The following is a 14796-nucleotide window of genomic DNA, read 5'->3' as shown; positions in this document are numbered from 1 at the left end:
CAGATTTGTCTGCAGCTTGCAGTCAGTTGAATAAATTCAGTAGTTTTTGTTCCACTGGAATATTTTTAACTTCCAGGTCCCGGTACTCGAAGCTCTCCAGGATGAACAGACCTGCAGCACTGCTTCTTTTAACCTGTAACAGATTGGGAACAGAGCAGTGCTACATCAATTGTCTCCCAATGGATGCGCTTGCTTTATTTGACTTCAAAAGTTTCCCCACCGCCTCACTGTGAGTAGAGGTCGGCATTTATTTATCTAGGCTCGTGAATCAGGTTGGATTATTGAAGATACTGCGCATGCAAAATCTCCCTGGAGCTCATGCACATTCGCTTGGATTCCTGTGTGATGTTCCAAAGCTACCCCACTCCACAAATGACTGATTATTTTACCTCTTTTTCTCAGGAGGAGAAAAGACCTGGGTTTTGTCTGTCACACTAACCGGCTTCTGTTTCCAATCAGCCACTTAAATGCATATCTCTATATGGAAGAATCCCCCAGACTGTGGAATTTGTTCCTCCCATGGGTTTACAGAAAGGGGCGTGTGTGCATACCACTGTATGAGTGCTGAGGTCTGTATGACAGAGTGTAAAGAGAAGACTCCATGTGAGGACATCCTGGTCTGAATGATCACAGATAAGAGGGTCGACGTTTGTAGAATTGACCTTCGCACGAGAACGAACAACTTTCAACAGAATACTGTCTTACTTTTTAAAAAATACAATAAATACTGGTCAAATTGATGCCAACCAATTGGCCTAAACATTGTGACCACTCACCTCATCTTGTCAAGTTCCTCAAATGTGACTTGGACCATTTTTTTATTGATATTAACCTCAGCAGACTGGGAAAGAGATAATCAATGTTATTCATCTCACCTAACAGTGATTGTAATGTTACGTTTCATCAGTATAAATTCAGTACTCAACAGTAAATATGAGGTAATGACTCTCCAAAACCTCGGATTGACCCCCGAGCGTGACACACTGAGGCTTGTGCAGGAATGTCCGAGACGTAGAAAATTAAAGCCAACCTAAAGCAGCGATCTATCTATCATCGGGCTCCCTCGCTCTTTGATCCCTGACACTCGCCGACTCGTCTTACCGTCACAGCGAGACTTATGTGTGTGACAGATGGACCGGGCGAGTCGGGTATCAACTACACAGCAACTGGACTTGAAAGCCGTGCGCGAGCCTCGGCGTGGTCTCTGTCGTCATGTGCATTGCATAACGGCACGTGGGGATACGAGACAAAAGAAGCGCATTTAGGCCTGATGGCTTGTTTATTTTCCACAAATCTGCGTTTTACCGTGGGGTTGTGAGTGAAGAGAGATAAATGGTTTAATGGATTTCCTGGAATGTAAATTTCACGGGGAGGCTGCATGAAAACAGATTTTTCCTGATAAAGAATTACTTTTTTATGCGAGGAGCGTATTTGGAGCTACAACAAAGAAACACCGTTTGATGAAATGCCAAACTTTCAAATTCTGTTTTAAGACGCGACACATGTTCAAAGCTGTGCTGATCCTGATACAATCTCACTGTTAAATGGTTCTCTCCCAAAACACACGCAGCAACCACACTGCTTGTCCACAATAAACCGAGAAATGCAATACAACTTTTTATCAGACTGTAAAACTTTCCACAGCTGCAAACACGGCTCATGAAAGTTTAAGCCATTGTGAATGAGTGTGTTTTCCTCCTTCATGCTCTTAACAACTGTCTAATCTGTGAATCAAACGCTGACACTTAGTCACATGCATAATCATGTGTTAGCAATGAGAAGCGCTGAGAAAGTCAACAACTCTAAGAATACTCGTACCTCTGGGACGTCTGCTGTGAAACGTGTACATTTAGTGTTAGCAGCGTCGAGGAACATAAACGGTTCTCATGCTCCGTGCTGTCAGATCACTGCTGGGCAGAGAAACGTTGATCCTCATGACGGTAAACAATACAGACACGCCGAGCGCAGACTGGAGGTTCACTTATTAGGGCAGAGTTACTTCGAGGACAGAAATAATTGCAAAATTAGGTTAAAGACGTGGTTCGTTCAGTAGTAAACGGACTGAAATCTAATAAAAGAAGACAGGATTAGAGCAGAAGAATCTGATGTGAGGGAGCATCTGTCGTCGTTATGAATGAAAGACTGTGATGCTTAAAGCATAAATCCTCCCATGCTTTTCAAATTTACTTGTCTAAAAAAAAAAAAAAGGTGGGTCTTTGACTTCTTGCATTGAAACATCCTCTTCAGGACGGCCGAAACTCCTGCAGGGCTCACTGATTGAGTAATGAGTCGACCAAAGTAGATTAGTCGGAGCACTACTGCAGAGTTTTTGATATCTCTCAACATTTGGAAGTAATTTCCCAAAGGGTCTGGGAAAACCCTCGGTGCTCCCAGCTCCAAGACAAACAGAAATGTGTTGCTGGCAGCGATTACCTTCTCCGCTCATTCACAAAGCTCCCGACCTCAACGCAGGACCTCTGGCTTGAGGTAATTTGGCGAGAGGCCTCAGATCGCCGCAGCGGGGGCCACTTACTGGATCAGAACGTGCGGGTTGCTCGGAGCGGGCATACAGTTGGACCGCTTCCAGTGGGAAAGGGAGAGGAGGCTCGACGGTGAAGGACCCGACCTGTGAAGTAACATAACGACTGTTACACTCTGCCTACACAGGTCATGTGTGGAATGACAGTGTGCAGCATTTGACGAGGCAACATTACACAGAGAGGCCGCCATGCAAGGATTCTGTGGGAAAGCTCGCATATTTCAGTTTTGGAGGGTTTTTTTTTTTATTGCAACACGTTATTGCTTTCATAGAATTTAATGGGTTCATTTTGTTTTCCATGTGTTTCAGATGATAAACACCAGTGTTTTTGCAGTTGATTTTCTTCACCTTTTTACAATCTGCTAACATATTCTCTGTAAATTTTCCACCTCTGAATGCACGTCTCTGCTTGCGATTGCTTTCATTATGTTTATGAAGCTGCAGGTGCATGTGTCAGAAAAACTGCAAAGCGGTTTATTGTCAAGGGGAAACTGAAAAAGAGGAACAACGATCCGCGGAGCGATTGGAAGAGAAACTATACTGCATGAGAAACAATAACAATATCATTTGCTAAAAGCATGTATATCTATGTTTCTGGTAGTAAAAAAAAAAAAAGAAGAAAAAAATCAGCCTGAAGTCAAGTCAACAAACAGAACTTGACAGTGAAAAATGAGCGGGAAGGAGCAGTCATTAAGTCTTTTTCTCATGTCCGCCCACTGGCCGGTGTCATTATATTTGTGTTTTGCTTTGTCCCCTCCGCTATCCACAGAGGAAACCCATCCCTTGTAAGCATGGTGCTCGAGGGGGGTGTTGACCAGCGAGGCCCCAGTCTCCAGCCCTGCCATTGGTCACCACAAAACATGCACCAGTTTAAAACCAGATGCCGCCTTCTTCCCTCCCTTCACACCAAGCAGCCCCTGACAGACAGATAGGGACAGACAGGCAGGGCTGGTGAGCGTGTGAGTGACTGTGCTAAGAGATAACCAGAGTTCGTCTCAGGATGCCAGCGTACGCCACCAACATGAGGATGAAGTTTCCCATCGTGGCCTTGGCTTTGGAGATCGTCACCATCATCCTGTTCGCAGTGTTTGTGGTCTATGATGATGGGAAACGAACCAAGCCCAAACACGGGCACGAACACGAGAAACCCTCCAATGAGACGCGTCCTGAACTGATCCGCTTCGAACTCTACCCAAGTAAGTCCACCGAGACCTTGCGTGCTCAAGGATGCTCTGCTTTCAAAGCTTTCATTTCTAAACACTAAAATCGGTCGTAAAATAGGAACAGTCAATGCTGATTGCACAAATAGTTTGCAAAGTCTCTGAGCCTTGGTTCTTTATTCTCAGACTGTTGTCCTGAATTAGCCAAATAAATCAATGAACAAATAAATAGACACACTTCTTTTTATTGTCATCCCACAAATTCTATTTTGAGGGTTTAATTTTCCAATTACTGACATGGAAGACTTTTGGGGTTGTTTCCAGGGCAGGTCTGCTGAGTGCAATAAGAAGAGTCACGGGGCTGCATTCTTGTCTGTCTCAAAGTCTCTTCAAACAGCTGGGATGTCAGAAGGATCCTGCAGAGAAAAGTGTCAGCTCTCACACAGAGCAGGTCACATGGAATTCAAATTAATGTGTCCAGCAGAGCTAATAAAGCACAAACACAGGTGGTTGCCAGAGCAGAGAAAAATGCATGAGGCCTGTACAGCCATAAATTGTGAATGAAAATGTAATTTTTGTTTAAACTCTGTTTTGGGAGTGCACGAGCCTTCTTTGCGCCCTGACCAGTTATCTGCATGAAGATAACCGCTGGCATAAACCGTTGTTTGACTCTGTGAATACTTTGGGCGTGGCATGGGTGAACTTGAGTGTATCTTCAGCTTCAGATGCAGTGTTTTCATTTTAAAAACATCAATTAAAAAAAAACTGGGTCAAAATCTACATAAACATTTTCCAATTTCTTTTTCCTTTTATCATTTATTGTGCAGAATAATGAGGGGTGGAGCACATAAAATATACTGTTAAAGGCTTAATTATTGTGGGGCAAGTGAGTTATTTATTTCTAAATGTACAGGAAAAAAGCTAATTCTGGCTGCATGGGATCACAAAACAAACAAGGGGTTATGACTGCAACACAAGATGAGTTACTATAAAGGAAATACAGCAGTATTTGAGAGGAAAAATTAACAGAAAGCAATAAGTAATCATTGTGTACTGGCTGCATCATTTCTTTGCAGTTGGTCCTGAGGGGATTCTCTCTCTCTCTCTCTCTCTCTCTCTCTCTCTCTTACTGTCTTCTGAGGATTACACATTACCTAACATCTGGGCGTGGTGCCAGTTATGCTGCTTTCCAGTTCCACCTCATCCTCATCTTTGAGCTACTGTTCACAAAAAAAAAAAAGCTCAAAATGCATGGAAAGCAAATCTGAGTCACCCAGATGAGAAACAGAGGAGAGTCAAAGAGCAGGTGGAGGTGTGAAAAGACCCTCTGCTAAACATCTCCATGGATGAGAGCCCAGGTAGAGAGCTGACAGCTGGAGCTCTGGTGTTCAAAAAAAACAGCCTCTAATTCATATTATAGTGAGAAGATGAGATGGCACCACTATCCCAAGGATATTTTTTTCTCTGATCTTAATGAGATATGCTGCTAAGTGAAAGTCTAGTTTCTCGGCTCATGCAGGAATCACTGTTTGCAGATGTTACCTTGCACTTGGATGGTTCTTTTTTTTTTCCCCCTTCTTCACTACCGGAAGATGTGTGAAAATATGCTGACATGCTCCGTATGCAAATATTGCAGATGAAAAGGTGTGAAGGAGTTTAATCTTCCTAATATTGCCACCTGACAGCTGCTGCATTTTAAATAAGAGCGTGCAATATTTTCGGTGTGTTATGGAAATGTTCTCTGTATTAAACAGCAGATTGGGACTCAGATGTGAATATTGCTGGATTTTGTTTTTTTTTTTTTTTATATAGATCACAAACTAAAAGAAACAAAGCAACTTATATTAGTATGCCATGTAACACATGAAAATCTGACTGTAATTCAAACATATGAGGAACAGATGATGCAGAATTGTGTGTTTTGTTTTTTTTTTAGTAGCAAAACACTTGCATTAATAATAGCGGAGTTGAAACTGTTATGTGTGAATAACAACAGAGAAATATGCAGGACTACCCTAATACTTTACATGTGTCCATTTGGTATTTTCCCCATTTCTCCAAACAAATTTGTAAGCTGTAAGTTGATAATAGTCAGAGAATACATACATCCCGTTACGTAATACATGCTGATGCTGAACATTCCTTATGATGTATACTATTTGAGGACAGTGCTACACGTATATCCAACATAAAATACATGTTTGAGATACATATTATTTTGGTCAGTTGTGCAATTTGAAACAAGTTTAGATAACCATACTTAAATCTAATAGGTGTATGTATATCGTTTTATTTCTTTGTTTCTATGTTCCAAAAATGCCTCAAAGTGGGATTTCTATCAAGTTTCAAAGTATTAAAATTGGTGAAATTGCAAATTACATATATTAAATACCACTACATTCACCCCTGACTCCAAGTGTGTGAGAAAACCCTGAGTAGCCGTGACAAATGAAAAATAAAATAATTGTTTGAGTTCATTTGTCCAGACTGACTGAATGGGAAGAATTCTGGAATGACCCAGAGGAGCTTTTCAAAAAGGAAATGATTCCAGTGATCATAGATCCTCTTAAATTAAACAAACTGGTGATTACAAAGTGAAATCGCAACTAGCTGTAAAATATCTTACTATCTTTTTAAAGAATAACAATGACAAGCATTAAGCAATTAAACAAAGAAAATATTAACAAAATTAATGTCATAATAGCTTTTGTGCAAACAAGCAGCTTAATATCACGAACCTCCACACAGCAGGTGAGTCCTGCTCTCTTTAGGATCAAAGCGTCTCCTCAGCTCTAGTTTTTACGTTAATCTTTTCTATGACATGAAGGAAGAACCCCATTGTTTTCCAGCCTGCACGTATCTCCACCTTGATGCGTTTTCCATATGATCACATCAAGGCTCAACTTTTAGTAAACATGACTTCCACTTCCTGTTACAGAGATGACCCTTCATGGCCTGAATCCAGATCAACTCAGAGCACATCCCTGCTTGTCTTTCATTTTAGGTGTGTTGTTACTGTTGATTAAAAGGCTAAATAACCACGTATGCATAATAAAGCAGAATTTTATTAAAGCAAATGCCTTTTGGAAATGGCTCTGGGGGATAAAGGTCGAGGAAATGTCCCTTCGTCCCGACTTGTTTAGATCATATGCCCTTAATAGAAACACGTTAGAAGATTAGAAGCCTAACAGGAAAAGTAGGGGAATTTTCCAGGGGTGCAATTGGTAGCCTCATTAAATTGCTTTTCCTGCAGGTCAGGTCAGACAATAACAGCCCTGGCTGATGAGGAAATTACTCCTGTGAAGTCCAATAGCGGTTCAATAAATCACCTCCGGGGCAAAGCTGTAATGTGTTGTTAAAAAAAAAAGTTAAATAATTGAAGACTGAAGTCATTAAGGGTTTTCAGATTGTCACAGCAACGCTAATGAGTCTGCCACTGGATGAGCTGACACCTTTTTGTGGATCTTCAGTGTTTCAGGACGTCCACGTCATGATCTTCATCGGCTTCGGGTTCCTCATGACGTTCCTGAAGAGATACGGCTTCAGCAGCGTGGGCATCAACCTGCTCCTGGCGGCCTTCGGCCTGCAGTGGGGAATCCTCATGCAGGGCATCTGGGACATGGACGGCGGCAAGATCAAACTCAACATCTTCAAGTATGGCCATCTTTCACTGCTCTTGCTGGCTTCAAATGGACAAAATGCATTTAAGAACAACGACTTTTGAAGGCATTTCAGTTTTCAGTGATGAAGACTTTTTGATGAGAGGAGAAACTTTTACAAATATTTTATGAATCTTTCTGCATTATCCTTCTTTTTTTACGCTCTTTTCTCCTCCTGCAGAATCATCAACGCAGACTTCAGCACAGCCACAGTCTTGATCTCCTTTGGTGCTGTTTTGGGTAAAACCAGCCCTGTGCAGCTCCTCATTATGACCATTCTAGAGATTTCCATCTTCTCCATCAATGAACATCTGGTGGCTGAAATCCTCCACGTAAGTTTATATTGACACAGATGTATGAATGTGCGTGTGAAACGCAAGTTAAACTGGGGGCCTGTCTCGTGTTTTCTTTCACAGGCTAATGATGTTGGGGCGTCGATGATCATTCACGCTTACGGGGCCTATTTTGGCCTGGCAGTGGCTCGAGTTCTTTACCGGCCAGGTTTAAGAAACGGACATGAAAACGACGGATCTGTTTACCACTCTGATCTGTTTGCCATGATTGGTAAGTGACCGTTGGACTTCAAGCATGATAAAGCATGTTTTTGGTAGTAACTTCCTCTCACTGGTTTCCTGCACACGCCTGCTCTCTAGTGGACACAGGCAGTAATGCAGCTTGTACTGTGGTGAAAATCTGCAATAGTTGATCTGAAGACTGAGTCAGCTGCACTATGTCTCGACATGAGCTTCTTTATTACTACAGGAACAGTGTTCTTGTGGATGTTCTGGCCCAGCTTTAACTCGGCCATCGCTGATCCGGGCTTCAGCCAGTTCCACGCCGTGATCAACACCTACCTCTCCCTGGCTGCCTGTGTGCTCTCTGCTTACGCCATCTCCAGCCTGGTGGAGCACAAAGGCAAACTGGACATGGTCGGGTCACCTTCTCTTCTCATATTGAGGCAGTTTAATGAATTGGAACACACAGTTTCAGTCAACTTTTTCCAACGTGTTTTACACTACAGGTGCACATTCAGAATGCCACCTTGGCTGGAGGCGTTGCCGTGGGAACGTGTGCTGATATGAGCATTGGACCATTTGGGGCCATGCTGATTGGACTGGTGGCTGGCATCATCTCCACACTTGGCTTCAAGTTCCTCACTGTGAGTAGAAACATGAAGATCAACTTGCATCACTCGAGCCAACAGGCTTTTCAAGTGAATTTGGTTCATACGCTCCCAAACCCCGGGAAATAAAATACAAATTGCTTTAAAAATGTTTTAGCACTATTTATTGTGATTGCTTTCATAATAGCTGCCAATACACTCACAATAAAATGTTTCAGTATTGCTGCCATAAGACCATAGTACTGAGATCTGAACTAGTTCTGCTGATTTTACTTTTCTCCTCACATTGATGGAAATGTGAAATCAGGGAGTAAATACAGACGAACGCTCTCTGAATTCTAAACAGAAGCTCACAGCAAACAGTTATATATATCATTAAGTCATTTTGTCACTCAGGGAGGCTGCAAGGACTTTTTTCCACAATGTTCAAATTTTGATAATTTAGTAAGTTTTGCTCAAGGATTACTCTTATTTACAAGACATTCAACACACCACTAAAGAGGTCTTAATCTGGCAAACATTTTACAGTCTCTTGTTTTAATTCTCCATATTTTGATGATATCAGGGAAGAACTTCAAGCTGACTTTAAAAAAATCAGTTGGACATTACAGGGTTTTTTTCTCCCTCTTCTGCAGCCCATCCTGGCATCCAACCTGGGTATCCAGGACACCTGTGGTGTCCACAATCTGCATGGCATGCCTGGCATCCTGGGCGGTCTGGCTGGTATTGTAGCCGTGGCTCTGGGAAAGAGCAAGAAGTAATGACCGTCTCATCCACCATAGTATATGGTGACACATGCATATACTAGACAGTGTTATAGTGCTTTTCACCTCAGTTAAAACCCTTTTCTCTCCTCTATTTTAGAGGTACTGCCGCCATGCAAGCTGCTGCTTTGGCTTCGTCCCTCGGGTTCGCTTTGGTCGGCGGTGCTGTTACAGGTAAGTGGGGGACGAGCACCATAAATGTCTCACATTATTTCAAATTCCAGTGCTTGATATAATAATTTCACAGGAAGGTAAATGTGAGCGATCAAGCAATTTATCCTCTCTTTATAGGTTTGATAATGAGGCTGCCCTTCTGGGGACAACCTCCAGACCAGAACTGCTTCGATGACTCTATTTACTGGGAGGTAAGGAATCTCATTTCAGCATTCAGATCATATTAAACCGATGTGATTCACAGCATCAAGCAGGGTTTCATTCAGCCAAAAAACTAGTCTCTCTGCAAGTTTATACAATTGTTTCTCAATGCCACAAATATGTTGTGTTTCATGTTTCCAGGTTCCTGAGGAGGAGGAGGAGAATGAGGAGAGCCTGGCTCATGCAGATCACTCCAAGAACAAAGCAGAAGCTTAAATATCTGCCCACAGTCCTTTCACAGGGATCGTAACTCATCTGCACTGTGGCCACATGTATTAAATTTGTTGCTTATGTGATTGAAGTTTGGAGAAGAAAAAAAAAAGCCACATGCATTTTACAATTACAATGATTTTTTTTTTTCACATTTTCCCCTAAAAAATATCTTTACACAAAATATTTTTCATAATTTAGCTTGAATCTGTAATCCCATGTGACACAGAGAGCTTCGGAGGAAAAAAAAAAACACGAGTGATGGATGCAATTTAGAAAAAAAAAGAAAACAATACACTTCAGGGATTTTCTTAAAATAAGCTTTGATTACTGAATCATGGACCACCATGTAAAATACAGGAGTTGCTCCACAGCTTGACTGTTGATACACAACTATATGTATACGCTTTTCTTTATGCCATGTTATATTATAAAGCGCATAAAAGCATGTTTTAAGATATTAGCATAATCATCATGTTTCCCATAATGCCTCACAGATCATTTCATATTTTCAGAGAGGATGTGAAGTGGGCTCTGATCCGCTGCTTGGCGTTACCTCACTGGAGCCCAGTCCTCGTGCGAGGAGTCTGAGCCGACCACAGCGCGGCTCTGACGTGGGCAGGGATAGTCGTATGATGCTCCTGCAACTAATGAACCTTCGTATCACTTCTCTCCTGTTAATTTCAAACATTTTCTGTCTCTGTGACGGACAGCTGTAGAGTTTCAGCGTTCAGCTGGCTGTCATTAGGTTTGTGTTTAAATCTGTTTTCTGCTTGCAGCAAAAGCATTCTTCCATGTACATACAGTTTATATCTTAAAATGGATTGACGTAGTCAGTTTTATCCATGGAAAAAAGTCACTGGTACTGAACATTTTTCAGATATCTTCAAACTAATTCAACCACAAGCTACGTACTGGCAAGAGATCCAAGTATGACAATGAACTGTTCTATCAAAACCTATCAGTCGGCTTTTGACCTCTTTGTTGGAAAGGACTATTTCTGAGATTGTTTTTTTTTCAAGGAAGGTGAAACAAATCATTTATATATCATAGGATCAGAACTCACTCTGTCATTATTGTTTTAAGCTGCATCAACATGATGTAGTGATGAACATGAGTTTTACGTGTTTATCATCCAAACACAGATGAAACTGACTACAATAATGTTCTGGTTTTTTAAATGTTTTATGATGACCAGGAGACTGAAACACATCAAGATTTTGTATTTTTATACAGTTGATGTATGCTTTTTTTGTATAATATACTAATACTGTTATAATAAATGTGTTTTTGTACAATGCATGTTTTCATGTGGTCATTTAGAGGTAGCATTGCAACAAGAGCCTGACTGAGTGAAGGTTTAAGGTATTTTACTAAAGTAATATTGCCAGTAAATAGGTGGAGTTTCATTGTAAGTCAAATATAAAACAAAGAGCTACATCACTGGATGTAATCTGATATTAGATCAATTGAATCAAGGCTGGCTGGCCTCTGCAATTTCATGAGATTTTCAGTCAGATCCACAGTGGCCCCAATAAGATGAAACTGTGATGCTGCACAATCATGAGATTGATATTTGCCCTTCAACAAACACCGATCATGATCCGATACAGCAACATAGAATTAACATGTTTAAAGCACGACATTGGGAGAAAAAGATCTGCACCAGGTAATTTCCTTCATGAGCTGACAGCCAGAAATCACAGCCAGTGCAAATTTAGTTTGCTTTATTCATAAAACATTTGAAAAAAGTCCACATAGAAATTTCTTTCAATGTAATTTTTAAAAAGTGCTTAAGGAAATTGTTTGAATTAAATTAACTATGAAATGAAATGAATGTGAGGTAGGCTTTAAGAGGAGAATAAGAGGGTTCATTCCTAAAAAATTAAAATCAGACAGCAAGAATACTGTTTGATTTATTATTGTTCATTTCAAAATATTCAAAGCAAACCATAAAATGGAGTAAACTGACTTAAAAATGTAATAAAGACATTTTTGTTTGCATGGAAACCATTTCAAAGAAACATTATTCTCACAAAACAGTAAATACTTATACTGGGTGAGAGAAATTCTGCATAGGAAAAGAATAGCAGCCCATAAAATTGAAAATAGAAACTAAAAAGTAATTGCTTCTGTGCACTACTTCAATTTATTTTTACATGTAGCCTAAATGAGGAGGGTGTTGTATGGAAAAAAATGATGCAAGGAAGCAATATGAAAGCTAGAAAATATTATTACAGCACAGGAACATGAATAGTTGTGGTGGAGGACTGAGGACAAAATTCAAATAAATCAAATGTGCCAGGAAGAAAATACACATCAAATAAAGCATAACTTAAGCCAAAGTCTGTAAAAACAATAGGTATCTGGTATAGTTTGTCATTAAAATGGTTTTGTGACTTTAAATTGTAATTTATGATTAAAGGCGTTTCATCAACCAGACTTGTTGATATGATCAGTTTACGTGATGACGCCATGTGTTACGCTTGTACCGTAATGTCTGCTGTAGAGACTCAAGCCGTAATACACTTCAGTGAGAGTTTTATCGTGTTTTCAGGAGCAACGGCGAGCGATACCCCGGCTCCCCTCTTCTGTGTGGAGACAATAACAACCGAAGGGATTTGGGAATAGTCTGGAAGTCAAGAACGAGAAGAATTGGACGTGTTTTCACCTTCGAAACTTCAGTTTCTTTGACGGCTTGTCCGCTAACCGTGCCAGGTTAGTCCCATTACCGTGACTCAACATGTCCTTTTTATACATCCTCCGGCCAAGTCTCAGTCAAACTGCGTTATTCGTTTGTGCTCTGTTTTGTTTTGAATGACACCATGTAGTTTTCCGTGTTTCTCACGGGAGCGAAGCGGCAGGGTTTCGTGTTTAACTGTTGTTGACATACCAGCCAGGCCTGATGATGCTTTCAGGTGACTCTCGTAAATTCAAGTATCGATGGTTTTCGTTGCTCTGGTTTGAAATATATCACAATGTGATGCCAAGTGTTTGAGAGTGATTCTTTGTTCAAAATCATTCAAAACGTAAGCCTTTAACTAGTGGTGGCTTCATTCTAACAAAGATATTCAGGCATCTTACTTAGATTGCAACCATAATCACAGAATGATGTATTTTGCCAAAAGGAATAGTGAACTTACTTAATTGATCTATCATCACAGAATTTCTTACGTATTTATGCTGTCATTATGTTTATATTTCCTGCTCATTTCATACCTTGCATTTGATTCAATGCACTCTCACAATCTTTTACATTAAAAACCTTTTGTCCACTCTCGTGCCTTTAAAGCCTGTCTCTCTTGATTTCCAGCCTGTTTTGTTTTCAACCCATTTGTTTAATAACAATGACTCACTATATTACAACTGTGAGAAACTTCATGAACATTGCTCCTGTCTTTCTGGTTGATCTTTTTGCTGGTAGACAGAATGGGCAGAATCTTTTTGGATCACATCGGAGGGACTCGTCTCTTCTCTTGTGCCAACTGTGACACCATCCTGACCAACCGAGCAGAACTCATCTCCACTCGCTTCACTGGAGCCACTGGCCGAGCCTTCCTCTTCAACAAGGTACCCAGACATCACATGATGGACAACACTCATAATGGAAAGTGATCAGCACTGTAATTTGACTGGCCCATGAATTATGGTGGATATTATAAGCAGAGTTAGACACGTGAGCATGTGTTGACATTTTGAGATTGCCAAGTCAGTACAAAATTATCTAATTTTCATCCTCATCTTCATGAATGACCTTTCTGCCACACCTTTTAACTAATATATGCTGTCCATAACAATCAGCTCCTTGTTCACAGGTAGTGAAACACTTTCTCATTTGCCCCATATCAGCAGCATTTCTAAATGCAAATAGCCAAGCTCTTGTGCCGTGTCTACACAAACAAGATGATCCTTTAAAAGCCATTAACTGCAGCAGTGACAAACGTGTGCCGTCTGACTTTTAGGTGGTGAATCTGCAGCACAGCGAGGTGCAGGACAGAGTCATGCTGACAGGAAGACACATGGTGAGGGACGTCAGCTGCAAGAACTGCAACAGCAAGCTGGGCTGGATGTACGAGTTCGCCACTGAGGAAAGTCAGCGCTACAAGGAGGGTCGAGTCATCCTGGAGAGGGCCCTGGTGAGGGAGAGCGAGGGCTTCGAGCATGTTCCGTCAGACACCTCCTGAGTTCACTTTCAAAGTGCTCAGTCTGTGCACACTAAAACCTCTCCTCCAGCACCACTGCATGCACTTGCATGGACAAAATCCTATTTAGGAGCAAAATGAAAAGCTACCTGCCAGATTTTTGGGAAAAGCTCCAGCAAGAAGTGGATATTTTCTCGTAATTTCCAACATACTATATCTGGGAATTTCTCCTGAAATGCAGTTGTGTTTCAGCTCATTTGAAATCAGATGTAGCTATAAATGTGTCCAACAGGCCGCGGTGTTGCGTGTGCTGTTGGTAGCTGTCAAGTGAAGATGCAAACCTGCAGGACGCTTTGACAGACAAGACAGATTCAGATGCTGAATCTCAATAAAAGAGTTGTCCGGTTGAGATTGTTGATGTTAACCAATGTCATGACAATAAACTTATTTTGAATCTGCTTAAAGAGATTTTTATCGTTTGATTTTCTTTTTTCTTTTTTTTATTCCTCAAAAGAAGAATAGTATCACTTTTGTTTGAGTTTACTTGTACAGGAGTATTTCCCAAAGTAAAACAACTACAAGAAAACAGACTTTTGAAATACAAAATAAATGCTTTAAATTAAATTATTTTGTTTTAGGGATCAGTTTTGCTCTGCTAACAGTTATATATATATATATATATATATTTATTTATTTTTTTCATAAAATAATGACATAATTTTGTTCATCACCACTTCTATCCCTGGTAATAAGTAATGTCACATCTGGAAGTGCTCAGACTCACTGCCATACATGCCTGCTGCGGTAGCTCCCGGTGCAGAAAA

At 40.8% G+C, this 14796-nt stretch overlaps 2 protein-coding genes across 3 annotated transcripts; both read left to right on the top strand.

Annotated features, from left to right (window-relative positions):
* Positions 1-3427: 3427 nt before the first annotated feature.
* rhag (Rh associated glycoprotein) lies at positions 3428-11130 on the top strand. Its single transcript, XM_030110283.1, has 10 exons — positions 3428-3735; positions 7170-7353; positions 7540-7690; positions 7775-7922; positions 8121-8287; positions 8380-8517; positions 9117-9238; positions 9346-9419; positions 9537-9610; positions 9762-11130. The coding sequence occupies exons 1-10, from the start codon at positions 3540-3542 to the stop codon at positions 9834-9836; spliced, it is 1329 nt and encodes a 442-aa protein (XP_029966143.1). The 5' UTR covers positions 3428-3539; the 3' UTR covers positions 9837-11130.
* A 1201-nt stretch (positions 11131-12331) lies between these two features.
* On the top strand, positions 12332-14111 carry LOC115401416 (protein yippee-like 5). 2 transcript variants are annotated; one of them, XM_030109588.1, is made up of 3 exons: positions 12332-12548; positions 13259-13400; positions 13793-14111. In XM_030109588.1, exons 2-3 carry the CDS (start codon positions 13260-13262, stop codon positions 14012-14014), a joined length of 363 nt encoding a protein of 120 aa, XP_029965448.1. In that variant the 5' UTR covers positions 12332-12548; position 13259; the 3' UTR covers positions 14015-14111. The 2 variants fall into 2 exon arrangements, with proteins under 2 accessions (XP_029965448.1, XP_029965447.1); XM_030109587.1 differs by having other exon boundaries at positions 13255-13400.
* Positions 14112-14796: the final 685 nt, after the last annotated feature.

This window comes from Salarias fasciatus, chromosome 15 (assembly GCF_902148845.1).
Source record: "Salarias fasciatus chromosome 15, fSalaFa1.1, whole genome shotgun sequence".
NCBI lineage: Eukaryota > Metazoa > Chordata > Actinopteri > Blenniiformes > Blenniidae > Salarias > Salarias fasciatus.
The sequence above is the reverse complement of the archived record's forward strand: the minus strand, read 5'-3'. Positions and strand labels throughout refer to the sequence as shown.